At 34.1% G+C, this 26,392-nt stretch overlaps 5 protein-coding genes and 1 pseudogene across 7 annotated transcripts; 2 read left to right on the top strand and 4 right to left on the bottom strand.

The window, feature by feature from the left end:
* Positions 1-1,089: 1,089 nt before the first annotated feature.
* Positions 1,090-4,739, bottom strand: LOC111311334 (serine carboxypeptidase-like 7). 2 transcript variants are annotated; one of them, XM_022910709.2, is made up of 14 exons: positions 4,415-4,735; positions 4,150-4,295; positions 3,705-3,784; positions 3,481-3,603; positions 3,282-3,384; positions 3,090-3,127; positions 2,792-2,893; positions 2,583-2,669; positions 2,333-2,485; positions 2,099-2,170; positions 1,901-2,019; positions 1,687-1,800; positions 1,523-1,568; positions 1,090-1,438 (listed from the first exon to the last, which is right to left on the bottom strand). In XM_022910709.2, the coding sequence occupies exons 1-14, from the start codon at positions 4,612-4,614 to the stop codon at positions 1,358-1,360; spliced, it is 1,464 nt and encodes a 487-aa protein (XP_022766444.1). In that variant the 5' UTR covers positions 4,615-4,735; the 3' UTR covers positions 1,090-1,357. The 2 variants fall into 2 exon arrangements, with proteins under 2 accessions (XP_022766444.1, XP_089623021.1); XM_089766895.1 differs by lacking the exon at positions 1,523-1,568 and having other exon boundaries at positions 1,244-1,438; positions 4,415-4,739.
* A 766-nt stretch (positions 4,740-5,505) lies between these two features.
* Positions 5,506-9,927, bottom strand: LOC111312538 (serine carboxypeptidase-like 13). Of its 2 annotated transcripts, XM_022912893.2 has the most exons (14): positions 9,603-9,922; positions 9,369-9,514; positions 8,546-8,625; positions 8,309-8,431; positions 8,107-8,209; positions 7,996-8,033; positions 7,089-7,190; positions 6,911-6,997; positions 6,649-6,807; positions 6,466-6,537; positions 6,264-6,382; positions 6,079-6,192; positions 5,914-5,959; positions 5,506-5,786 (listed from the first exon to the last, which is right to left on the bottom strand). In XM_022912893.2, the coding sequence occupies exons 1-14, from the start codon at positions 9,761-9,763 to the stop codon at positions 5,703-5,705; spliced, it is 1,434 nt and encodes a 477-aa protein (XP_022768628.1). In that variant the 5' UTR covers positions 9,764-9,922; the 3' UTR covers positions 5,506-5,702. The 2 variants fall into 2 exon arrangements, with proteins under 2 accessions (XP_022768628.1, XP_089623004.1); XM_089766878.1 differs by having other exon boundaries at positions 8,309-8,625; positions 9,603-9,927.
* A 927-nt stretch (positions 9,928-10,854) lies between these two features.
* On the bottom strand, positions 10,855-15,350 carry LOC111312537 (70 kDa peptidyl-prolyl isomerase-like). The gene is made up of 13 exons (XM_022912890.2): positions 14,963-15,350; positions 14,760-14,846; positions 14,419-14,676; positions 14,195-14,275; positions 14,016-14,096; positions 13,715-13,909; positions 13,180-13,269; positions 12,916-13,091; positions 12,414-12,536; positions 12,173-12,319; positions 11,665-11,792; positions 11,456-11,576; positions 10,855-11,302 (listed from the first exon to the last, which is right to left on the bottom strand). The coding sequence occupies exons 1-13, from the start codon at positions 15,165-15,167 to the stop codon at positions 11,183-11,185; spliced, it is 1,812 nt and encodes a 603-aa protein (XP_022768625.1). The 5' UTR covers positions 15,168-15,350; the 3' UTR covers positions 10,855-11,182.
* Positions 15,351-16,306: 956 nt separating this feature from the next.
* LOC111310821 (uncharacterized) lies at positions 16,307-17,301 on the bottom strand. The gene has a single exon (XM_022910214.2). It carries the CDS (start codon positions 17,042-17,044, stop codon positions 16,559-16,561), a length of 486 nt encoding a protein of 161 aa, XP_022765949.2. The 5' UTR covers positions 17,045-17,301; the 3' UTR covers positions 16,307-16,558.
* Positions 17,302-20,729: 3,428 nt separating this feature from the next.
* Positions 20,730-23,563, top strand: LOC111310820 (uncharacterized; annotated as a pseudogene).
* A 417-nt stretch (positions 23,564-23,980) lies between these two features.
* On the top strand, positions 23,981-25,673 carry LOC111311333 (alpha/beta-Hydrolases superfamily protein). The gene is made up of 2 exons (XM_022910707.2): positions 23,981-24,495; positions 24,616-25,673. Exons 1-2 carry the CDS (start codon positions 24,113-24,115, stop codon positions 25,520-25,522), a joined length of 1,290 nt encoding a protein of 429 aa, XP_022766442.1. The 5' UTR covers positions 23,981-24,112; the 3' UTR covers positions 25,523-25,673.
* Positions 25,674-26,392: the final 719 nt, after the last annotated feature.

Genomic DNA, 26,392 nt, shown 5'->3' with positions numbered 1-26,392 from the left:
TAGTTATAATTTGGCAAAAGTCATGGCAGTTGCTGCCGTGACCCTGCCTATTTTTGCATTATTGTCAGCAACATGGGGCTTGTATAATTGATCACTTGGACCAACTAACCTTTCTCTGTCTCTGATAATATCTTAGATCTAACGCCTCTGCTCAATTCCATGCATTGTTTTATCCATATTTTTTTAATGTCTCTCTTTCCATATTGGATTGGATATAGGTGTTTGAAACCTAATAATTATTAATAGACGTAAAAGCTATGGGAATTAGTCCCAGATTTAATGATGTTGGTTTGTTTGTTTAAAGAGCTTTTGTTTGTTTCAATATTGTTTAATTAAAGGGGGTCGCGGAGGATTAATTTATTTTTCTGTTCTTGAATAAGTTTTTCTTTTCATATTGTAATACTGACTTCATTACAACGGTAATAAGAACAGAGTTTTACTTGTATTTGACTACAACAGACGAAGAGTAAAAAGGTATAAAGTAGAGAAAAACCAAGTTTCTCATCTCCGATCCTCAATGGAGAATGCCTACGACAGATCTGTTTTAGAGGCATTTCTCGTTTTTGTTTTTCTAAATTTTTCATTCAAATAATTTGAGAGTACTAACTCGAAGCAAACTTTCTTTTTTAACTCATGCGTCAAGTTTTTTATTTGCATTTCGATTTTTCAGATCAAGATTTTGAATATTGACTTCTTTGTTTCTTTGTGGTTAGATTTTGGATTTATGAGGTACACCTGATGAAAGGTCTCACTGATTCTCAAATAAGTCATTTATATTAATGAACTACATTGAATTTTTTCTTTTGCTAAAATTGGATTTGGTGTTTGCAATTTCAGGTTTTATAATATTTTAGGCTTTATAGTAAAAATGTTAAGTTATTATTATTAAGCCAAAATCCTGGCTGGTTGTAGTTTAAAATCCTAGTATTATGCAGTGCCCAGAAGTTGAACCTCGAAGTTGAACCTCTTAAAAGGATTACATTGAGGTGGTTTTAGCTTCGATTATGTCGAACATAAGCATACTATGTCTTTGTTGGTATTTGGTAGTCCTTTTAAAAAAAAAAAGAGAAGAAGGTTCGAATCTTCTAGTGAAAATGTAAAGAATAATTACAGTCTATATTACTATGCTCCAGATGGCTTAGGATTTACATTCTCCATAGTTTTACTCGTTTTGTTTCAACCGTCTGTTTGGAGAATAATGGTTCAAATATCTAACAATTTCCTTTTGGCCATGAAAATGCCATATGGAATAATATTTGAACAGTTCTTGCTACCATCTGAGTTCCTATCAATCAATCCAAACTTAGCTGAACCACGTTTTACTTCACAGCTTTGAAGTTGGAGTTGATGATTTATGTCACAAAGGCTCTCCATTTATCCACCTTTTATACATAGCAAAACATTCTTTCGGGGTGTACTCAGCTGTATGCCCTCCTCCCTACAAAATTTACAGATCAATGTTGTGAGGGGAATAAATGGAAATAATATGTTTTTATTTGATAACTGTTCTTTTTTTCCTTGCCTTAATAGTGGCAAATGTCATCCGATTGGAATAAGTCCTCGTGTATCTACAAAAATGCAGTCATCAAAAGCCCCTACTTAGCTTCTAACCAATTAAGCTCCCTTGTGAGAGTAAGATCACAAATTAGAAAAAGAAAATACTGGAAACTCTGAATCATCACTGACCCTGCAACTTGGCCTTGTACCATCCATGGCCGCCAATCATCAACAATGGGATAGTTCAGAGCTCTTATCCATGCTTGAGTTGCCAAGAAGGGAACGATCATATCATGATCGCCACTGCATTGAAGTCAATATGATAAGAGAAAAAAAATTTCACATTTAATTGTACATCATCATTGATTTTGAATCAAGTAAAGTACACATGAAATAGCCTAACCTGTATACTAAACAGCGGTAGGCTCTGGCACTGAGGCTTACATGATACTGAAAACTGCTTTGAATCTCTTTTGTGTAAGGTATAGAATAGCTGCATCTCTGCCATTCTCCTATGTTTCCCTGCAAAACAGAAGAGTTGATTCTTTGCTTCTCTTGCTTTTTCCCATACCATTTTAAGTTTTAACCACCAATTTCATACCTTTCTAATGTGGAGTGCTTTCTGGACATCATCATCGTTAACCCAATAGTCAGAGAGCAAATATGAATAAGTCTGTGCAGGCATGGAAACAAATCAAAATGCAGGATAATTTAAGTTTACAACAGAAAAACTGGTCACAGGCCTCTTGAGGTTATTGGATAACCAATTCATTCATCCAGTGGTACCCTGATGAATTACATATACGATGAGCATTTTAGGAGAATGCAAAATTACCCGACAACCAACTGTAGGAGGTGGGAAAGGATCAAGGAATTCTTGATGGTGTTCATCAAGATACCGCCTTCTAGCCAACATCTCTTGTGGCGTGGGGGAAGCCTCAGCGCACCTGTGCTCTAGAATTTGTCCTATTTGAAGTCTTGAAACACACTGAGAGTTCCATAATTGAGATAAGAACCGAAAGAAATAATTAATGATAACCTGAACAACAATAAAGTAAAACAAGTATAAAGAAAAATTAGCAGACCTTGTCATAATATTGAAGATCTTTCTGACACTCCTCATTGCTGGGGTCTATATTATGATACTCCCCCTCACAATTTCTCTTCAATGACTGAAAAAGCGTAGAAGGATCATTAAGTATTTTGTTGCCTTTACGCGTTTTCTGATTTGTTCAGAGACGACAACCAAGTTTGGAACCGAAGAAATTTGGCGGTGTTTGAGACATCAATTTACCTCATAGAGTTCATCAGAAATTAGTGCCATTCCATGAACATATGGAATCTGGAGGTTGGCTTCAAGACTAATAACTGTCATGGGGTTCCCGAGTATAAAACCCTGAAATCACTTAGAAATCACGATACGTTAGCTGATTTGCAACCCATCTTGAAGTACTAGTTATTTATTTTTTACTTTTTATTCTTTTGAAAGGCAGAGCATAAGCTATGTTCAAGTCCTGTAGATAACTAGATATATATAAGCATAAATAATTTATGCATAGTCTCAGAAACTAAAGGAAGGACACATTCCAAACCTGGAGATCAATTAATGGTTTGATCCCTTCTTCATTTCCTGCATGCATTGTTATAAAATATACTGTTAAAAACTTGGACATTCAGCATCATTTGTGTACTTTTTTAATATCTAACTTGATAGGATAAATAAAAATAATGTGCAACGTGGTAATCCATCAGATACTAACTCTAATAGTATACGGTTCTTATACCATATGAGATCTCTTGAACAAGTATTGGGAGTATAAGGCCAGAGTACGAATCCCCACCAATATAGACTGGACTTGAGAGGAAATTTGGATGATCCATCAACCACTGCAAATCAGAGAATAACTTTGCCTGTCTGGGTACTTAATGAATGATACGAAGAGGACTTTTCGAAATTGGAAATTGTTTAAAAGATGGATGTACCTTCCTGAGAAATTGGTGGAGCTGGTGCACTTGTTTGAAGTCACCTGTCTGTTTAGCAAGATTGTTTCTTGCGTAGGAGAATCCAGTGCCAACTGGTGAATCTACAAATATGATGCTGGATGTCTAAAACAAATCACAAGGTTGTCCGGGTTACTGGAAACCTTGAAAGAAGGAAAAGCAAAGGCAAAAGAAACTTGTCCCTCTCCAGTAAATTGAATAATCACCTTTGTCCATGAGTATGGATTCAAGAGCACTGTAGGCAAACTTCCATTATACTCCACATCGACCTTGAAATTCAATGGACCTGCAATGTTAAGACAAATATTGCTTGGCCTTCATGATGTGGTCATTGGATTTTGATGATTGATCATCAATCTATCATCTTTTGCATGCAATCTTAGGAAAGTTTCCTTTGTGGGCTAGGCAGCCTAGAAAATTAAGCTCAAGGACAATTAATTCAGGAGATCTATCAATATTAATAGATTATTCTCCGGGATCCTGAAAAGTGTTTATCCTGCTATCATGCATATACACGTAATGTGTCAGGTCTTTGTGGAGGTAATTTAACCATTGCCATTGAACTCGCCAGAACTCCAAAGTCTCCCTGTTCTTTAAGCAATAGTTTCAGAATTAACTAAATATGCTACTGTAGCATTAGACTTGAGTTACCAATTTCATAAAAAAGAGCAGAAAAGGAAGAGCAGCCAGGGCCACCAGTCAACCAAAGCAGGAGAGGGTCCTCTTCAGGATTTCTCTCCGACTGTATAAAGTAATAGAAGAGCTGCACGGCCTCCGATTCACCGACGCCAACATACCTGACAATAACATGCACATATACATATACACGACATTATGAACCTGCAATCCAAGAAAATAAAAAGTATAGCCTAATTCCGGAGTTTTCTTTTTCTTTTTCTTTTGATAATTAACTCACCCTGTTTCAAGTTCAAAAGGGAGAGTCCCCTCAAATCCAGGAAGGAACTTAACCAATGAATGAGCCACGGTGAACTGTGACTGTGAGAAAACCTGTAAAAGAGTGAACAAAAGGAAGAGCAGCGCCATTCCAAAGCTCTGATGAGTTTCTATATATCCCTGCTCTGTTCTATCTAAAGATCCACGCCTTTGGCTATGCATATGAACTATGGAATCTACGTTGAGGTCGGTGATGTAAATCACATAAACGGGTCGTGTGGTTCATTAATTAGCGAGAAGATAAGACTATGGGAGGCAAATAAAGACGCGAGGCTGAAACCATTGGTTAAGCCTTTGCACGCTGGATTTTATCGTATGGTAACTAAATAGTGAAAGCGATGACAGAAACACATGTGAACTACTGTCTGCAGAAATCTCCTTGTGATATGATTGGGATAACATTTTTTTTTTTTTCTGTTGAAAAAAATTTAGGAGCAGAAAGGGGAGGATATCCCATCTTCAATGTTAGGACAAATTATCAATTCACAAGAAAAATTTATGGATATTTTTAGATTTTTTAAATTTATAAATTTGTGAGAGTTTGAATCTAAATGCTTTGTAGGTCTTATATCTTAATTATTTGTGCCAACCTTAATTGAAATAATCGACATCCATGACAATGTAAGATATTTCTTTATTCTTTTTGGTTGGTCACTCTTCTTTGAGACTTAGACATAACTATTTTCGTAAATTGAATATTTTTAATTATTTATGTTTAAAATATTGAAATATAAAGTCTATAACAGTTATTCAAAAATAGTAAAAAGGAACAAAATTTAAGTTTGATCACTATATTGACATCCCTTGATAGTAGCTCTTGACGAGCTTCTTAATATTGACTCGGCTTCATTATAATTCTAGTATCATATACCACAACAAAAATTTTAAGAGCCATTGTTCGATTCAATGATCAAATATACATTAATTTTATCTTTCAGACATTAAAATTTGAGTTTGAATCAAGTCACTCCTTCTTTTTTATGTAATAAGATGGTATTTAAAAAAAAAAAAAAAAACACACAATATTTAGAATTGCATTAATTATATGAACGCTGAGAACCGGAAATTACTTCTATATATAGCATGATGGTTCAAACGATTCAGTACAGTACAACTTCCTTTTGGCTGGGAGATTTCATTGTTTTGGCATGCAATTCCATGTCAATTTTCAGATATTATTACAGGCACCTGTGAACCAGACCCTTACTATCGTATAGTTCAACATTTTTTGCTATGATTTGATGTCTCTATCACAAAGGCTCTTCAGAGATCCACCTTTTAAACATGGCCAAACATTCTGCAGGCTTGTACTCGGGAGCTGTGTGCCCTCCGCCCTACAAATTCAACTAAAATTTTACGAAGGAAACAAAATGAAAACGACCAATTTCCTTTAATTTTTTTTTTTTTTTTTTTTTGTTGATAGGAATAAGAAAGTAAACAGAAACAGAAAAACTTCCTTGCCTTAACAGTGGCAAATGTCATCCTGTTAGAATACTTCCTTGTATATCTACAGAATGTATTCATACAAAATACGAAGTTAATATCCCCCTTGTAAGTGTAAAGATCACAATTTAAAATAAAAAATGAAAAAAAAAAAAAAAAAACCCGAATGATCTGCGGACTGACCCTGCAACTTGGCCCTGCAGCATCCATGGTCGCCAATCATCAACAATTGGATAGTTTAGCGATCTTATCCATGCTTGAGTTGCCAAGAAGGGCACGAGCAGGTCATGGTCGCCACTGCATCGAAATCAAAATGACAACAATACTTCAACCGTACCAAGTAAAAAAATAAATAAATAAATTCTCACCTGTATATTAAAGCACGGTATCCTCTGGTGCTGAGGTTTGCATGATACTGAAAGCTGCTTGGAACATCAGCGTTATAAGTTATTCCATAATTGCACCGCTGCCATTCTCCTATGCTTCCCTGAAACAGATCAGAAGGAGTTACCTCTTTACTTAATTTTTCAGACACTATTTTTATTTGTAAGAATCAATGTCATGTTGTACCTTTCTAATGTGGAGTGCTTTTCGGACATTATCATCATTGGCCCAATAATTAGAGAGCAAGTATGAATAAGCCTGCAGACATAAAAATTAAAATCAATCAAATTAAGTGCAGGAAATCAGTTAGGACCCGGTTTACGTGTGCCTATATTTACAGTGAGCATGTTAGGAAAACGTGTAATTTACACGACAGCCAATTGGAGGAAGCGTTGGTGGTTCATCATCAAGGAGTTCTTGATCATGGTGTTCATCTAGATAACGCCTTCTACCAATCACTTGTGGCGTCGGGGAAGCGAAACCGCAGATAGGTTCCAAAATCTGGGCAATTTGAAGTCCTGAAATACACTGAGGATTGGATAATTGAAATAGGAATCAATTTTAAGAATAAAACAACAAAAAAGAATTTTTTTTAATTTATAAAGAAAAAAAAAATCAAATAGGCGCATACGTTGGAGAAATATTGAACATCTTTCTGGCACTCCTCGTTAATGGGATCTAGATTTTGATAATCTCCCCCACAATTTCTTTTCAATGCCTGGAAAAGGTAAAACCAACTCATTGCTTAATAAAATTCTCGCCTTTCTTTGAACAGTGACAAAATTTGAAGAGAGATTAGATTGCATCACCTCAAAGAGTTCATCAGAAATTAATCCCATTCCATGGGCATATGGAATCTTGAGGTTGGCTTCGAGATTTGGCACTGTTAGGGGGTTCCCCAGTATGTATCCCTGAAAGCAATCAGAATCCATTACTCACCCTGAAGTACTATTTAATGTTGCTAGTAAAGGTACGTTAATTAGAAAAGTCAAGAAAGACATGAAACATCCTTGGCTAGTTCTTAGATCAAGTGCATTTTAAGGATTTTGTTCATTCATTTGATTGAAGTAAATAACCTTTTCAAGTGTGATTCCAGCTACTTAGGCCTATGGAGTTTGCTTGATTTCATCATATTTTATATATATATATATATCGTCAGTCTTTTTTACACTCACAATATATGAAAAAAGAACTCAGAGATAAACTTGAAGGGTAAAACACTTAATTTACAGGTCTTTTTTTTTCCCCTTAATTTAAGAGGATTGACTTTTGTTTGTTAATTAATTAGAATCATTCTTTTTTTTTCTCCCTTTTACCCTTTTAAATATGAGCAACTATCATTGACTTTCCTCTTTTCGTCTAATTTTCTCTCCTCCCAAGTAAAGCCTTGATATCAAAGGGTACTTAAATTTTAAATTACCTATTTCTTAATTTCTTGGTTAAATTTAATTATAAAATTTTAATAATAAAAAAAATCAAGTCTAGACTTAATTAGCCCTAAATTAATCTTTAAATGGTCTGAAAATGGGATTTAATGGAACAAAAAATAAAAGGTTGTTGTCAAATTTCAATAGGTTGGCTGATAATTTTATCTGCATATAAGCTGCAAGTGAGACCCTATTCCATTCTAGAAAATTATTTATAAGCATTACTGGCACAGTGTTTGCATTTATTCTCAAAATGGAACAAGAGCAAGGACAGAGCAAAATTCCAAACCTGTAGGTTAATCAACGGTCTGATGCCTTCTTCATTTCCTGCATCATCATGTGAAAAATTAAAAAAGCTATATTCATCTCCACGAGATTTCTTTTTCAGTTGAACATTTACCGTATGAAATCTCTTGAGCAAGGACTGGGATTGGAATGCCAGAATACGAGTCCCCACTGACATATACTGGACTCGAAATGAAGTCTGGATGATCCATCAGCCACTTCAAAATGGAAAATTTTGCTTCAGATAAATAATAAAACAGTCCAAGAGATTTTTTTTTTGGAACCTGGTCAGAATTGCTTAAAAGATGTGGGTGTACCTTCCGAAGAAATTGATGGAGATGGTGAACTTGTTTGAAATCACCTGTCCGTGCAGCAAGATTGTTTGTTGCATAGGAGAATCCCGTGCCAACTGGTGAATCTATAAATATGACGTTGGACACCTGAAAGCAAATCATCAATTCACCATTGTCCAACTTCATTAGAAATCTCAAACGAGAGAACGTAAAAGCCAAGGAAAAGGAGACTTGTCTCAGTCCTGTAAATGGGATGATCACCTTTGTCCATGAGTATGGATTCGATACCAACGTAGGCAAGCTTCCATTGTACTCCACGTCAGCCTTGAAATTCAATGGACCTGAAATATTATGAAAAATGCACAAACCATACGAAATGGTCATTTCAATCTGATGATCGACTATCATTTTATCATCCGACATCTGATGCAACACTTCCTTAATTTCAAATTATCAATTTGTAGACTAAAACTGTTGATTAATAAGATTCAAAGTCAACAGTAATCTGTTGTTCCATCAATATGACTCCATTATTTCTCGGGTTTTTGTGAAGATTTACACGTAATATAAGTTATTATCATTTTAATTTAAAAATCTCATTATTTTATTTCATAACTTGTATTAAAACATTTATCAATTAAATAGGGTTAAGTATTATGACGTGAAAATCATATCTAAAATTTTTAAAAAATTAAGTGTTATTCGATAAGAATTATCTCTAAAATCTTAATTTATAATATGATCTTAATTCTATAATTCTAAATATATTTTGTATTGAGTTTAACGAAAATATCAAATTTTAAGTGAAAAGATTGTGACACTTTTAATCTTACATTAAAAGAATATAATATATATATATATATAAATTTAAACTCATATTTAAAATATATACTTCATAAAATAAAATTATAAGATTTTTAAATCAAAACAAATAATATTTTATAAATTGAGTGTAAATCGTATAGTTCTAAAATGTGTACATCGTATTATTGTGCATGTCGAGAACTTCAGAAGTGACCCTTTTTTTTAAGCAAAGTGCAAATAATTAAATCAATGCTGCTCAGGTCGAATTTGGCTGTCTTACCAATTTCAAAAACAAGACCTGAAAAGGCAGAGCAGCCAGGTCCACCAGTCAACCAAAGCAGAAGAGGGTCCTCCGCGGGATTTCTCTCCGACTTTACAAAGTAGTAGAAGAGTTGAACGTCCTCTGAATCATCCACACCGACATACCTGACAAAAACATACACAGATATTATATCAAACAACTATCTTCACTACCAAAAAGTGCAAAAATTACCTCAGAAATTCATTAGATTACCCGGTTTCAAGTTCAAAAGGGAGAGGCCCCTCAAATCCAGGAAGAAACTTGACAGCAGAATGAGCGAAAGCAAGCTTTGAGCAAACCTGAAAAATTAAGAACAAATAGAATAGGAGAGCCATCTTTTTTTTTTCTTGCCATTGTTTTAGCTCTGTAAACATCCTATATAGTCTGTCATTGAGGAAGTAAGATAAGCATTTGACACAAACGAGTGGCTCATGTCCATGAGCTCAGCAAAGAAATTCAAAGGGGGTGATAGTTGATAGAGAATCAAGAACTTCCGTAACGACTTATTGTTTGTATTTGTATTTATGTGAATAGTGTCAATGGCTACGGTTTACTATACCTTTTATCGGACATCTTAATGGATATAGTAACAAAATTGAAGTGAAACACTATTATAAAACGCTCTTCCGAAATTATTGCTACATAGATCTTCCTCTGTGGTAAGCTTACCATAATTGAGATAGCAACTGTTGCATTTTAGGATGAATATAATAATTCATGTTTTTGTATTGCATTTGTTTCACATAAAATATTAAATTATTATATCACAATTTATATTAACATATCAAATAAAAAATATATTTTTTATTTTTATTAAATATATATTTTTTATTAAAATTTTATATTATATCTTTTTATGCTTTTTAATAATTTTTATTTTATATTACTATATCATTTTTAAAATTATTAGATTTACTTTTCAGTATGACATGTTCATCGTTAATTACTTAATCGAAAGTAAAAACACCATAATTCCAGCCTTTTTGAGTCATTTGTATTTTCTTTTTCATTTATTATTTAGGTCGGGGCATAGAGATTTGAAGCCTACAACCTGCCTTCTAGTAGTGAGGTTATATTAGAGGTCATTTTCGTAGTTGTACCTGTGACGCGTTGGCGCTAAAGATTTGACGTTAGAATTGAATAGATTTGCCAAGTAACCATGCGCATGGCGTAAGGTTCAAAAACCAAAGGTCCATTCTCCATAGTCGTGTTTCTCGAAGCTACATGGACAAACTACTGAGGCAGACAGAAGAGTGGGAAAAGCTTGATTTCCATTTTTATAAACCCAAGCAATTAAGACTTTAAAGAAAAGAAAACAAGTTGGGATTGATTTGTTTCTGTTTACCTTGTTGTTTTGTACTTTTCCTGTCGAGCCAAAGGGGTGGGTGAGGAGGGACCACGGTTCTAAAGAAGACGAATCGTCCCAACTGCGTACAAGAAACAACAAACAACCGAGAAACACACATACAAACAAAGATACGGTGGAAGATTTTACTTAAGGTTCAATGTCATGAATATTATGAAATCTATGAAAACAGTACTGGTCACCTGTTTATACCGGGATCATCATTTCATTTCTTTCATCCCTGTTTCTTTCAGGTCACAAGACTTGACAATATAACATTGGGTATACTTGTTTTTTCTTTCTCTTTTCGTGGTATGACTTACAAGTAAGCAAGGCCAAGGGGGAGGTACTGATTTGAACAGTAGACCTCAACCTTTTGTTAGAGAGATATGAAGTGCTATTTCAAACTTGGATTGTTGGGTTACGTCTTGTATTAAAATACATTTTCTCAACTCCAATCAATAGCCATTCTATCTCCGGAAGGTGTCGAACTATCACCAGCACATTCCATTTCCATTGCTTCGACTTCTTCACTCTTCTCATGCTCTGCTTTCTCAGCCTTCAATTTCTACCATAGTATTCAAAGAAATTCATTTCAATGTACATTGACAAACAACGTATAACATGTAGTTCATCAAGGATGCAAGTAACGGAATTAATTCAGAATAATATCCCTAAAGATATAAATCTTTGACGGTGATCGAGCAGCAGCACCACTCACCTTCATGGGCACATACGAGTCTTTCGACATTCGTGCAAACATGTTTGTAAAGAGTTTAGCATCCCTCTTGTTGCTTTCAACTTGGAGTTGTTTCAGTGTCTTCTGAAGTAGCTTCACCTCCCTGGCAAAAGTAATTAACATTGCAGCAATTTGGAAAATACAATGAACATGCATATTGGAAATTTGGACTCTATAAATTCCACCTTTACCTGTTTTGGGGATCTGCCTCGAGAGCTTTTTTGATGTCCAGTTCAGCTGAAACTAAATCTGAAGTTTCCATATAGGCTTGTGCCCGCCTATATAGAGCTTTCACATTGTGGGACTCGAGATCTAGTACCTATAGGAAGATGAAACCTTAGAATAAAGAAGACACTTCTTTTCCGACTAATCATCCCGAGTAAAATTTAATAGGTTATCTTTCAATGCTGGATATAAATTTTTTTTAAAAAATGGAGGGATTTCATCCTTCCAATTTGGAGAGCTCTTTTACTATTAATCATATAATAGACAGCCCAAAGTGAATATATAAGTGGTGCAGAAGTAAATCCCCCAATTCCAATGGAAAAGAGAGGTTGCACATAGAGAAGGTCGATTTTTGTAAGTTCCGCCATTCATGCTCCACTGACCAGTTTCCAAGACATATTTATTACCATTCTAAAGAGGGAATCATTGGCCATTTTAATTCTATAGATTTGTGTTGGCTGCTTGGCAACTCACCTGGGAACATAATTTGATTGCCCCCTGGAAATCACTTAGTTTGAGGCTACATGCTGCACCATTTAACCAGCAAGAAATCCTTAGTGCTTTCACTAGCTTTAGCTCATCATCCCCAAAGGGTCCATCTTCACTGACACAGTCCAGAGCCTGACCATACAGGATAAATAGCAGAAAATAATGTTTTGAAATATACAATGTGGACTCCATATTTTAATCAGAGAGAAAGTATGCTTTAGATTACCTTATCATACTTTTTTCCTGCACGTTTATAATTCCCACTTTTAAATAGCACATTTCCTTCTTCTTTCTTTTTCCCTGCAGCCTCAATTTTCTCATGACTATTCAGTTCCCATGGGGCTTTATCCTATTAAATTCATTAAGCAGATGCAAATGTCAGTAGATAATATCATCACCTTTTGACTTCAGCACCTGACAGACATAAAAAGCTTCATTCTAATGAACTCATATCAGATAGATCATGTTTTGGTTTTATTATAAATAAACAAAAAACTTGGTAAGTAGCAATACATAAAATGTCTGGATCCTTTTCCTTTCTTCTTTTTTTTTTTGGGATAAGGTAAGAACCAATAATATGCATGGATGATATATCAAGAACATTGAGGACAATTTGAACCCAACATACCAGAGATAAAGATCAACCCCTATGGAATTACGTGCTACAAAGCACTAAAGGACTCAAGGAGCTGTCATGTTTAACCAGTCTACAGGGCTATGGTTGTCACCTTAATGAAATCCAACATTTCAACTTCATAGATTAGGTTTGAACAAGGTGGGACTACTGCAAGATCACGTTCTGCCACAACACTTCCAAAGCCATACTCAGGACTGATTGTCAACAATGCTTGTTCTCCCTTCTTCATTGTTGCTGCCGCTCGGTCCAAACCAAGAATCACTTGTTCTATTTGTCAAATTGATAAACCAGTTAGAGCTGATCCAAAGTTTCTTACTGACAATCTAGCAAATTTGCAATATAAGGGTAAACTAACCTTCATCTGTGATAAATTCCAATGGCTTCCCTCCATCAACTCCCTTTTTCTCAAATATAGTACCATCTTCTAACCTAGCCATATAGCTAACTGCAGATCCAGAGTAAGTAATTATAGAAGAAGCACTAGGAAAGAAAAAATTAGAGCATAGGAATTCGGCAAGGCCATGGGCTCATGATATTATATACTGTTTGAGTCACCTTGATGAAACATTAACTTATCCCAAATTTCAGTAGATTTGCTTGCAAGAATTTCCCAGACAAAGTTGGCATTTACTTTTTCATGTCAAATTTTCTTTCTTGCTGAAAGAGCAAGCATAAACATAAGCTCAATGCTTAAACAAAACACAGCTTTCAGAGAATCCAATTTATCATTGACATATCATACATCTTTTCTAGATATCATCAAGAGTTCCTGCACCATCCAGTATCAATCCCATTCAAGATCTAAGTGGAAAGTGGACCTCCACTACTTCTGAATCTAATTTGATTTGGAAAAACACTGATAAGATATTGTTATGGGTGAGTATGCTTACTAGTTACTTCTGCACCTTCATTTGCAACAAGAACACCCTCTCCCTCTTTCAAAATCTTTTTGAATACCTTAGAATCACCAGTAACATCAATAACAGACTTGAAAGAGACCAACTCCAACTCAATGTTCAATACTGAATTTGGTGGAACAGTTGGGAACCCATCAGTAGCATCCCTCCCTTTCTCTCCAAAAGCATCTGCATTGAACTCTACACACTGTAAAACTTGAAAGTACAGTTCTCGAGGAATAAAAGTCAATCAAGATTTGAATCACAGGAAACCAATAATCAAATGGTAACATACACTTAGGTTGAACAATTAGCTTAACCTTCTCTCCCCTTTTCATTGTTATGATTGCTTTTGACAATGCTGAACAAAGATGATCTGAAAAAACACAGAAAACATGTCAAAAGCTTCCATTTATGAGAAGTATTATATCTATTCCCAACAGCCAAAAAAGTTCAATATTCAACTTAAATTACCGTCTTTCACATAAAACTCATTTCCTTCTCTGGGAGTTTTTGCAACAATAGTCCCATCAACAAGCGCCGCTTGATACTTTACTGTATAAAGAAAGGCAAGAAAATAACAGCTATAGTTATTCACCTCCGATATATGTAAATACTTAAATTGATGCGACATTAATCAATTCAAAAACAAAGAAAAAAATGAAAATAAAGTTGCACTATTTAAGAGTTCAATGTACCGAGAACTTCATCTAAATCACTAGGCCGTTCATTGCTCTCTCCCTTCTCCATAATCTTCTTGATAATACCACCATCTTTGCATATATACACCACTGTGATCCACGAATGAAGTTCTATCTCAAATTGTATAATTGAATCAGGTGGCACGCCCTCACGACCTTCAGCTCCATAACCAAAATCAGGAGGCAATGTGAACAATGCACATTCCCCCTTCTTCATAGTTATAATCCCATGATCCAAACCCTTTGCCACTTGACCTACCAAACCCCATTAAAACAAAAATTAAGCATAAAACAGTTAATTAAGCAACTCCATCAAGATAAAACCATCAAAAACTCACCTTCACCAAGCTTAAAAGTCAATGGTTCATCATTATCCCTTGTGGAACAAAACTTTGTCCCATCAAGCAAAGTACCCACGTAATGAACTGCGCAGTTATGGTCACCCTTTACTCAAAAGCTCAAAATAACTCCAAAAGGGAAAAGAAAATTCTTTAAAATTAAAGTCCAAATTTTTTTTTTAAATTAAATATAATGAAATTACCGGTTACTTCGTCTCCAAACTCAGGAGTTTCCCAAGAGATACCGTTTTTTAGCAGCTTTTTCTTGATACCAGAACTACCGAACTCTCTCTCCTCACCGACCTTGAGAGGCGGAGCTGATTCGATTACCTCTCCAGGTTCCTCATCGAGGTCATCTTCGTCCTGAATATCTGACACCTTGGTTCCTTTCCCTTTCTCTGCCCCCATCTAATTGGGGTAGCACGAAGATTTTGGTTCCTTTTACTAGTGAGAGTAGTGTAATGAGTTATTCGCGAAGTGAACTAAAATGGGGATAATGGATGGTCAGACAAAACACTGAATAACTGAAGATCGTTGAAGTTGGTGACGTGAAGGGACGATGATGCGATTTTTGGGAAGTGTTTCTGTTCTGTCTTCCGTCTGTGTCGCCTGCCTAGTCGGTTTGAGTGCATGGTTTGTTATTTTTTAAAGATATGGGGGTGCTTTGGTGATTTGGATTGCTTTTTATGTTTCTGAATTTTACGTTTCGTCACAGGCCATTGCCAGCTGATGAGATTGATGTTTTTAGCCCGTAGTTATATACAAGCCATTGAGCTTCAAAGGCCCAAACTAAACAATGCAGAAATTTGAAATTTGCTTTGTGCACGTTAAGTATGTTTCCCATTTTTATTAATTAAATCATTCCCAAAGTTAAGTCATCATTGATAACCTTCCATTCAAGTTGTAATAGCTAGTTAAAACATGAATAAGAAAGAAACAAAAATCGTACACAAACAAAGAATAGAAGAGAAAAGTATTATATTTGGAACCCTTTTAACTCTGCAGACTAGTGATAGAAATTGCTTGATTCAATGTTTTTCCTATGTTGTTTTTTCTGTTTTTTGGACTATGATTGAGGTTTGAACTCGAAACCTTACGCTCTGGAACCAATGCAGTATCAATAAGCTAACAGCTTATTGGTATTTGCAGCTGCCGCCCTATTTTTTATTATGTTCTGAGGGCTAAGGCCTCTGATTTTGGCAATGCAATGGATTCTGTTAAGGCTTCAGACACTGCCAATTCTGCTACAGTTAGGCACCTCACAATGCACTGATTATGAAATCCAATAGTCTCCTTCTAAATCAGACTAATTGTGCTTCTCCCAACAGCAAAGATGTGAAGATTCATTCTATCTGCAAAGAAATTCCATCAAACTGAAAGAGAAACGATCTGCTGCTGATGCATTGAACCTGAACTGTCAAATTGTTTCCCGCAATCCCTTACCTTTGATTGATGGGGCAAATCAATTATGTGTCTGGGTTTTAGGCCATCATTGCTCTGCTAGACTTCAATAAATATATATATATATATACACAAATTACAAAGTATGATAGAAAATGTGCCTCATCCATTTTGGGGATATGGATGGGGTTAAATTATAGTAGTAATGGTATTTGATTCTTTTGGAGGTGTTTATTGTCTCAAAAGAGAGAAAGCAAACAATTCCATTAACAATACTACCAGAACTGGAAACAGCTTGGTAAAAAAAAAAAAAAAGATCTCAAAACAATAAAAAAGTGAAACAATAAAGAGAGAGAAAAGAGAGCTTCTTTTACTTCCCTTTATATGCAATTACAGAATCAGTAGGAATCAAAAGAAACACTTCTTTTTGTGACAGCATAGCTTTTGCTTCTGGGATACAAAAAATCTTGCTTCTTCTTTTCAACAACAGCAGCTTCATTTTCTTCAAATTCACAAGGCTTGTCTTCATCAATTCTACCCATCCCCACGCTGCAACTCTTTGGCAACCCTTTTGATCTCATCTGTCTCAATTGCTCTTGCAAAAACATCTCAATCTCATTCTCATGACCCAAGCTCCTAACAGATGCAGCTCTAATAAGCTCTCTAAGATCTTCATTGTCATTAGATATTGCTGAGCTTGCACTAAAACTCCTCGGCAAGCCTGAGTATTGCCCTGTGTAGTCGCCCGAGCCTTGTCCGAAACTGACACTTGAAGCACAACTTGTCAAACTTCTAACATAAAGATCCCTAGCTTTGCCTAACGCTCTAAAAGGAACTGTAATGAACCGCACGAACTTGTTTTGGCCATGTCCTTTGCTTCTCATTTCTGCAAGTTGATATACAAAGTCTAGAGATTCAATGATTGGAAACTGATCAAAAAATATAGATGGGGTTTGGATCAAAACAATAAAAAAAAAATGCTTGATAGAAGAAGAATTAGGCAATTTAGTAGGATGGGTTTATTGAGGAAATTTAGTAGGAAGCCTTTTAAGGTGGTTGAGTAGAAACAAACATTGGAAGGACCACCGGATGCTATTGGATTTGGACTTTTTCCGAGGCACGCAGGATTGAACAAAACCATTAGATAAGAACAAATAGGTGGAGTGTGGAGGGCATTTAAACAAATAAGCCGCCGTATATTGGTGAAGTTGACTGCCGAAAAGTGTCGACAGCTTAAATTTCAATTGTCAAAGTTGAAACCCACAGTGCTGGTTCTAATCCATTCCCATCTCTTGGCCTAATTTTCTACCAGCTCTGCGGGGAGGAACAAAATTTATGGGAAGTTTTTTTAAGATGAAATTTGTGATTTTTTTTAATTATTTAATAAAAATATTAATTAAAAATTTAAATTAACAACTTAATAAATTAATATAAATATTAATAATATATAAAAATATTATTAAAAAATCTCTTATAATTTAACTTTGATATATATTTATTAAAAATGTTTATTTAAAAAATATATTATTTTTTATTATTTTTTTATTTTATACACTTAATTTTTATAACAAAATCTTTTAATTTATTAATTTTAATTTTTATTGAATATTTTTAATATAAAACTTCACTTAGAAAATTTTCATCTAAATTTTTCTTTGTTCAAAAATGTTTTATTTATTTATTTTATGAAAGCGAAGGCTAACAAATAAGTCGAAGGTTTGCCTCTAAACTTTCAATATTAAATTATTACCTAGCCTAATTCAAGGATTAAATGGATCGTCGGATTAGGATAAGGAGAATATATGATAGGGGACCTATAAAAAAATTTTATATATAAAAAGATAACATTTATCAGTGTAATTAGAATTTTCACCTACTTCCATTTCCAATCTATATATAACTATTTATATAACACATACATCATATCATTCTGATTCAATTCTGTCCAAAAGTTAAATTTATATATATATATAGGTGTGTTAATAAATTTGAGTCCACTTTACTTTATGATCATGATAATTTTATAAATATAAAAGTTTTGAGCATTGAATTTTAATGTTAAAAGCTCAATTTCATAGAAGTTATTATGAAATTTATAATGACAAATTTTTAACTCATAATAAATATATATATATATTTTAAATATTTCAATTAAATAATCTAATTTCAATTTAAATTTTATGATTGTGGTTAAGTTCCATAAAGTTAAATAAATATTTCAAGATAAATCCGACAAAATCAAATTCACGGAATTAAAACTCTTGAGCATGCATTTGCATATAAAAATATAGTTTAATAATCATAACATATTTTTTAAGAATTATTCTTTAAAATATCTAGCAATGGAGGATAAGAACATAAAATTGTGTCGTTGGTTAGGCATGACTTTTTAAGAGCGGTCCAATATTACACTTTGATGATTATTGAAATTTAAGGTTTAATTTCTTTTACTATTCTCCTCACATCATTAATTAAAAAGCCTTCAATTTCAGAAAAGAAGATGGAATTTCGGACAACACCGACATCGAGCCATCAAAAACGTTCCAAATGTCCAAATAATTAAATGTTTTGTTGACAAGATAACTGTTTATCTATTTATTGCGTATGCTTTATGCTTGTTTGATAAATAACAATATTTAAAAGACTTAATTATATTTTTAGCATTTAAAATTTTTTAAAAAATATATAAATCAATATCTAAAAATAAAATGAACAATTCACATCTTGAACTTTCATAAAATGTATAATTTACATTAAAATTTTCAAATTATATATCATGTTAACCTAAATTTTAATCTAACTAATTATATTAATTTATATATGTGAAATTTGATAAATATTATCAAATTATTTATTCACCACACATACTATAAATATTTTTTTCAATAAAATGATCTAAAAATATTTTTTTTACTTGAATCTTAAAAATTGTCTAAGAAATCGATCAATTATTATTTATCACGTAATATCTACATAAGATTTTTATAAAATATTTAACAAAAATATGTATACAACAAATTTATATTGGTTAAATATCAGAAGTAAGTTGAATTAATAGTATTAAAATTTAGACTAAAATGTTATATTATTTAAATTTTTAAAATATAAATTTTATTTTTTATTTTTTAAATACCAAATTTTATATTTTTTAAAATTCAATTAATAAAAATATAATTAACTCTATTTAAAATGAGAGTAAAAACGTTTTTTATTTTTGGATTTTCTAATCTTTAGATAAATTTTTTACGATTTATTTTTTTTTAGTTTCCTCACGAAACTTTTGTTTGGTGCAACAAAAGTATTTGACTCTTATTAAATTATTTTTTAAAGAGATTGTAATTTAGAAATATAAAAAAATTTTAATATAAAAATTTTAATTTATTAAATATTATTTTTAAAAAAAATAATTAGACAAACTAATTAAATTATGTCTCAAATGTTTTTATTAAACCCTTTGAAAAAATATGTTTTAGATGAAAAAACTAAACTAAAGTTACCAAATAAATAAATGCAATTCAAATGTAATATGAACATTCACGTGACAGCTTTATTTTCAACGCTCGCGAAATTGGTTCCTACTTTTCCCTTTGCTTAGGTGTACAGAGTGATTAGACATTTATTAAAATTTAAGTCAATAATCATAAAAAAAAAAAAAATAGTCTTCATTGTCAAATTGCTTTCACATTGTGAAATCCTACTACGTTATCTTATAATAAAAAATAAAAAAAATTTAATTAATTTATATAATCAATTTTAAAAAATAACATTATAAATTTAAAATTAAATTTTAATATCTATAAATTTTTATTTTAAATTACTATTTTTTTATAAAAACAATTTAAAAAATTATCTTGATATACATGTAAGTGTTTGACAATTCTTATCATTTAAGTCAACATCTGTTTTGTTAAAAAAGAGCTGTAAATTTATTTTTTTTAACTTAAATGAAAAATTCGTGGGTCATATTCAATTACTTAATGACTCGAATCAAATTAAAAAAATTATGTACTTAAATCCAAATGTCCTAACTTAATTTGATTTTGGAAAGTGAAAGCTAGTAAACATTTTTAATTAATGTTTATTATCGTCTTATCTAGCACCATATCAAGATTAAAAAGTTTTGAAAGATTAATATCCCCTGATGAGTTTGATGTCACTCGACTCAATGACACTAAATTCATTCTCATGTTACTAATAATTAGAAATTGACACACCCACTTAATGGGTGAAAAAATAATATTTTTTGAAAAAAATTATAAGTAAAAAAAGTGGATAGGTTTTTTTTATAAGTGAGTAGATTTTTTTATGGAAAAATGTATAGTTTTTTTTTAAAATAAGTAGATAACTTTTTAAAAATATATTTATATAAAATATTTAAAAACATAAATATCTTATTTTATTTTTGATATTATGATTTTATTTGATTTTTTATATTTTCACAATTAAATTAGTATCATTTGAGTCGTGATATCAAATTCAGTTGAAGACTTCACAAATTTTATAAATTGTGATTGAGCCCTGTGGGCATAGAAAGGATTGCTTAAAATCCATTGCATGGCCCAATGGTGATTGATATATGAGCTGCCTTATAAAACAAACCCGTCGTCGTAACGGTCCACTCCGGTTATCTCCCTTGTTAAGTCTTTGCCTTGTTCCACCGGCGTTGGCTGCCATCCGTTGCTGAACTCTAATGGCTTCGTGGATTGAGGAAGATATCAGCGAAAAAGTGTTCGACGTTTTGGTAAAAACCGTAGAATTCTCTTTCTTAAACAATTCCGACGGGAAGGTTGATTCTTTCGTCGAGGACTATATTAATATAAGAATGTTTTTAATTTGGTTCCCAGAACTGTAGCCGAGTTTTTTGGAAATTTGAAAAACTTTGAAAATCTTCGGTAAGGAATTTAATTTATTACCATTCGAGGTTGGGTCTTTGTTAAAATTGCAGTCCTTGCAGATGAAGTTTTCTTCGCCGGGATTAGGCGGCCTGTCGTTTTGATTGAAGGAGCTCGAACTGAGTGAAACTCCTCCTCGGTCTTCGAGTTTAACTGCTTTGACTGAGATCGCTCGAATGACTTGACTAGACTCAATTTTTTGCTACTTCAGGCACCTTCTTCCGAGATTGCATACTTAATAAATTTGGAGTTTCTTTCCATATTTCTTTTAATAAAACCAAGAATTTTCCTTCTGAAGTTAGTAATTTGAATGAGTTAATCACTTTAAAAGTTGCTCGTTTATCTAAGTTGAATAAGATGAAAGAACTCGGATTTGTCCAATAATATATTAACTTCTTTGGGATCACTAGAATTAGAGGCAATACATAGGCTTGACGATTTGAATGTTGGGTACAATAAAATTGTGATTTGTTATCAAATTCAAATAACCGAATGGATAAGCTGTGATTTGGAATGGATGTATATGAGAGTGTTGGAGAGAAAGAAGTGAGTGTTTCTGGTGACTGCCCTAGAGACAATACCTCATCAGATATGTTGAGTGAGTCAGGGAAAAGAGGATTTGAATCTCAGAGTTTGAGTTTTGGTAAGCACGATGAGACAAGTTAAGAAACATTAAGAAGTTGACAGGTGAAGGGCATCGTGAACATGCATTTCTTAGCTCTGAAACTAGTGCAGAAAGTGAGTTGGTCATGGTAGATCTCAATGGTGATGAGAATGATAAGGGTGAGAGTGAAAATTCATTTATAGGCGAAAATGCAGTGGAGGAAAATTTAGCCTCTGGAGAAAATTGCATATGCCTGGGTTATGTTTCTGCAAAATAGGGCAAAAAGGACTATGATAACAGGACGGAATTTCTGACCAGGAGAAAGGTTTATCAACAGTAGTTGCATGACATACTGTTGCCTGACAATTGTTATCTTGATGATAATGCCCAGCCAGAAATGGAGAACTGATTCCAATAGATTAAGATTGCCCAATTACTTGCATTTTTATATTGGATCATTTTGGAAGCAGTCATAGATGTTCTTCCATTGAAAGGACTTGAAAAGTAGTGTCTGGATCAAACCATCAAAAGCCCTTTGTTTGCAGCTATGCTACTGGAAACAATTACTGTTTAAATGATTCTAGCAAATGGAATTTTGATACAGTACAAGATATATAGTACTATATTCTACCAAGTCAAGAAGGAATTCTGTCATAGTTCCTATAGGAACTATGCAGTTTGGTGTGTGTAGACACAGAGCAGTGCTCATGAAGTATTTTAGTGATCGTATGGAGCCACCAGTGCCTTGTGAGCTTTGGTAGTTGTTGCATGCCATGCCCATGACATAAGAGAAGAGATGGATCGAGAATATTTTTGCCGGTACGTTCCCTTGGCTCGGACCAAAGATTTTCTCTCAAGTGGACGCAGTCTTGACCCTGATTGTTTTCCTTGCCTCTCCACAAGTGAAAACATTGAAAAGACGCCAAATGCTTCCCTTATCATGTGCTCCTTTGGATCATTTGAGGCAGCTGCAAAGGTGCGTACACTAGATCTACATGGAACTTCTGTGAATGAAATTAGAAACCGGTCCTGCATCTCGTGCATTGTAGAATTGTATGGATGTCAAACATCTTTCAAGTGGGATCCTTCAGTGGATGAAAGCCCTGAGCATCACATAATACAGTCTGCTATTTTGATCAAGTATGTGAAAGGTGAATCCTTGAAGTGCCAAATGGAGAAGTTGTTGACAGCTGGTGAGAAACATTTCCCATGGATTTGGCATTGTCTATTGCTCACAATGTTGCATGTGCATTAGCATTGATACATTCTAAAAACATTATTCATCAGGATATAAAAAGCCACAATATTTTGATTGATTTGGATAAGAGGAGAGCAGATGGAACACCTTTTATCAAGCTTTTTGTGATTTCAACAGAGCTGCTCTATCTTCTATCTTTCTTTGCATAAATGTTGTATTGCTCCTATAGGAATACATCCTCCTAATGCTTGTGTTGGAACTCCTAGGTGGTTGGCTCTAGAAGCTTTAATCACAATGCTCAAGCCTGATTTATATGGACTGGAAGTGAACATTTTGGTCATATGGATATCCGATTTATGAATTATAGACTCTGCAAGTTCCGTACTTTGATCTATCTGACGATCAAATGCATGACTTTATTCAAATGGGCAAACGACCTCCATTAACTGATGAACTGGAGGCATTGCTATCGCTGGATGAGTTTGCAATATCTCAAGAGTTGGACAGACCAACATCTGAAATCAAGTCACTTGATTCCTTATTAATGTTTTCCATCGTTGTGCTGAAGAAAATCCCACAGATCGTCCAAAGGCTAAAAACTCTATGAAATGTTTCTTGCAAATGCAGGTAACTTGGGAAGTTATGAAGAGGTTTAGGTTGGTTAGGTGCTTACCAGTTACCATGCTTGTAAACCATTCTTTTTATAAAAATAAAAAAAAAAAGTCAGTAAATCCTTTCTGTTCTAATAGATGATGCTTCAATTTAATAGATTTTACTTGCAGAATTGTTGAAAGCGTAAATGCTCAAAATTCTGTGTAAGTTGGGCCAATGTCTTGTATTTTAATTTTTATGTATATTCTTCAATTTAACAATCAACACCCCTCTCTTTCAGACTGCAATCATGAGAAAAGTATGATTTTTAGGTTATATTGTTTAAAGAATATAGGTTACGACATTTGCAATGCATCAAAGATTCATGAATCATGATTCAACTCCCCTGCTGCATTTCTTTTCTAAGATATACAGTAAAAGCAAGAGGGAGACAGTTCAATAGTATTTAACTATACTATTATCCCCATATGACTCAAACCAGAAACGTGACGACGTGGACACAGTCTCCACCTCTTATTGCTTGTGGCGATGTTTAGGCCATGACATAATTATTACTCCAAAAAATTCTGCCCATCCTAACACTGCCCAGGTCGATTGCAAGTTTGCAACTAGATAACGGATAAGGAAACAAACCAGAAAAGGGGAAATGAATGGACTAAGCATCAAGTTAGCTATAGTTCCAATTGTCACGATGCTGTGCATATGTAAAGCAATCACCAACCTTCACCCTGTGATCCTGGTACCAGGGAGCGGCGGTAACCAACTCGAAGCGCGGCTAACAACTGGTTACAAGCCCTTGAACCTCTTATGTGACCGGTGGTACCCACTTTGCAAGGATAAAGAAGGATGGTTCAGACTATGGTTCGACCCCAGTGTGCTACTGGGTCCATTCACCATGTGCTTTGCTCAACGTATGATGCTTTATTATGACCCCGATTTAGATGATTACCGCAATGCTCCAGGGGTTGAAACCAGGGTGCCTGAATTTGGCTCTACTGAGCCCCTTCTTTACCTGGACCCTAATCTCAAGTAACTTTGTTGTAGCTATTAGTTTTATTTCTGAATGAGACGACTTAATTCAATTCATTGCAATTCTTGGCTGTAAAGCTTTATTTTGGGTGTTTGACAAAAAATTCTTGCTATGTGCAGGCACTTCACAGCATACATGGCACCGTTGGTAGAGTCCCTGGAAGAGATTGGTTATGTTAGTGGTGAAAACTTGTTTGGAGCTCCATATGACTTTCGATACGGGTTAGCAGCTGAAGGCCACCCATCCCATGTGGGCTCCAAGTTCTTGCAAGACCTAAAAGATTTGATAGAAAAAGCGAGTGCTTCCAATGGAGAGAAGCCAGTGATTCTCCTATCCCACAGCTTAGGAGGCCTGTACGTACTCCAACTTCTCAACCGAAATTCACCCTCTTGGCTTCGAAGATTTATCAAACACTTTGTCGCACTTTCAGCTCCTTGGGGTGGCACAGTTCAAGAAATGCTCACTTTTGCTTCTGGGAGTTCTTTTGGAGTGCCTCTGGTTAATCCATTGCTTGTGAGGGGAGAACAAAGGAGCTCCGAAAGTAACCTCTGGCTCATGCCTTCTCCTAAGCTATTTGATCCTGGAAAAGTTCTTGTTATTACTCCAAACGAGGCTTATTCAGCTCATGACATCCCACAATTTTTGAATGACATTGGATTTCCAGAAGGGGTGATTCCTTATAAATCAAGAATCCTCCCCTTGACTGAAGCATTAACCGCTCCTAATGTTTCTGTTACATGCATAATTGGGACAGGTGTGAAGACTCCGGAGACTTTGTTCTACGGGAAAGCAGGGTTTGATGAGGAGCCAGAGGTAGTTTATGGGGATGGAGACGGGACAGTGAACTTGGTGAGCCTGTTAGCACTCGAGTCAATATGCGGTGCTGACAACAAAAGCCAACCACTTAAGGTAATAAGAATCAGTGGGATTTCTCACACTTCGATACTTGAAGATAATGTTGCACTTGGTGAGATAGTAGGGGAAATTTCTTCAATCAATTCCCATGCCGAGGTCCAATTTGCATAGACCACAAACAATCAAACAATTCAGTCTCCAAATTGGACAGCAGCACAAACTTTTAGATATTCTATTGTTCAATCAAAATACCATAGATAATGACAAAAAGCTAGCATTCGTTTTGCATTTTGGTGCAACTGCAGCTTTTCACCACTACCTATTTCGGTGGAAATATTTTGTTTTTCTCTGTTTCTTTTCTATTTAAATAGCCTACGTAGAGAACATGAAAGCTTTGGCCTTTGGGTCTAATTGCTCCAAAGGATGAGCAAATACTGCATTGATTCAATTCGGGGTTTATGATTCGAGTTTTATTAGCTGCCAAATGAAAAATAGCAAGCTGAATCCCGAGTTTATCTTTGTTCATGATTTCATGTAGTAACCGGTTAAAAGATAATTTAGTAGGATTGAGATTCAATGGGATAACAGATTTAATTTTTTTTTTATGTTTACTTATAATATATATATATATATATATATTTATATTGTCAATGAATTACTAATTGTCAAAAAAAAGTACAAAAGAAAATTTTCAAATTTTAAAAATATTTTTTCAATTTTTTTATTTATGAAGTATTCATAAAAATCTTATTATTTCCCATTAATCCATTGCTGTTCAAATTTCAACATTTGTTTTTACTATTTTTATGCTATATTTTGTTTTGAAAAAAAAAAAAACAAGCAGGCTTGGCACATGGACTTGGGCCTCACACCTGCTTTAGACTTGACTCCAGTAGTCTGTCTACCTTGGGCTAGGAGTCTAAAAAACTATGTTTCCTTGAGCAAAAGTCCAAGACGAGCCAGCTTATCACTTGTATTGGTTCTTGGAAGAAGGTCAAGTCTCAATTTCCCACTATCTTTGGTATAATCGTACTACATTAT

The sequence above is a fragment of the Durio zibethinus genome, chromosome 1, assembly GCF_047325235.1.
Source record: "Durio zibethinus cultivar Kanyao isolate XHJ-2024 chromosome 1, ASM4732523v1, whole genome shotgun sequence".
Lineage (NCBI taxonomy): Eukaryota > Viridiplantae > Streptophyta > Magnoliopsida > Malvales > Malvaceae > Durio > Durio zibethinus.
Note: the sequence above shows the minus strand (reverse complement) of the source record. Positions and strands in the feature narration are given on the sequence as shown.

What these genes read in the sequence shown, in the direction of transcription:
- LOC111312537 (XM_022912890.2), bottom strand. Translation starts at nt 15,167, where the DNA reads ATGGGGGCAGAGAAAGGGAAAGGAACCAAGGTGTCAGATATTCAGGAC. An exon ending in GCTAATTGTTCAACCTAAGT is followed by an intron (nt 13,910 to 14,015) that starts GTATGTTACCAT and finishes AGTTCAATGCAG; the next exon opens with ATGCTTTTGGAGAGAAAGGG. An exon ending in GGAATTTATCACAGATGAAG is followed by an intron (nt 13,092 to 13,179) that starts GTTAGTTTACCC and finishes TTTGACAAATAG; the next exon opens with AACAAGTGATTCTTGGTTTG.
- LOC111312538 (XM_089766878.1), bottom strand. Translation starts at nt 9,763, where the DNA reads ATGTTTACAGAGCTAAAACAATGGCAAGAAAAAAAAAAGATGGCTCTC. An exon ending in TTTCTGATGAACTCTTTGAG is followed by an intron (nt 6,998 to 7,088) that starts GTGATGCAATCT and finishes TACCTTTTCCAG; the next exon opens with GCATTGAAAAGAAATTGTGG. An exon ending in AAGCACTCCACATTAGAAAG is followed by an intron (nt 6,383 to 6,465) that starts GTACAACATGAC and finishes GATCTGTTTCAG; the next exon opens with GGAAGCATAGGAGAATGGCA.
- LOC111311334 (XM_022910709.2), bottom strand. Translation starts at nt 4,614, where the DNA reads ATGCATAGCCAAAGGCGTGGATCTTTAGATAGAACAGAGCAGGGATAT. An exon ending in ATCCATACTCATGGACAAAG is followed by an intron (nt 3,604 to 3,704) that starts GTGATTATTCAA and finishes GATTTGTTTTAG; the next exon opens with ACATCCAGCATCATATTTGT. An exon ending in AACCATTAATTGATCTCCAG is followed by an intron (nt 2,894 to 3,089) that starts GTTTGGAATGTG and finishes AAGTGATTTCAG; the next exon opens with GGTTTTATACTCGGGAACCC.
- LOC111310821 (XM_022910214.2), bottom strand. Translation starts at nt 17,044, where the DNA reads ATGAGAAGCAAAGGACATGGCCAAAACAAGTTCGTGCGGTTCATTACA.
- LOC111311333 (XM_022910707.2), top strand. Translation starts at nt 24,113, where the DNA reads ATGAATGGACTAAGCATCAAGTTAGCTATAGTTCCAATTGTCACGATG. An exon ending in TACCTGGACCCTAATCTCAA is followed by an intron (nt 24,496 to 24,615) that starts GTAACTTTGTTG and finishes TGCTATGTGCAG; the next exon opens with GCACTTCACAGCATACATGG.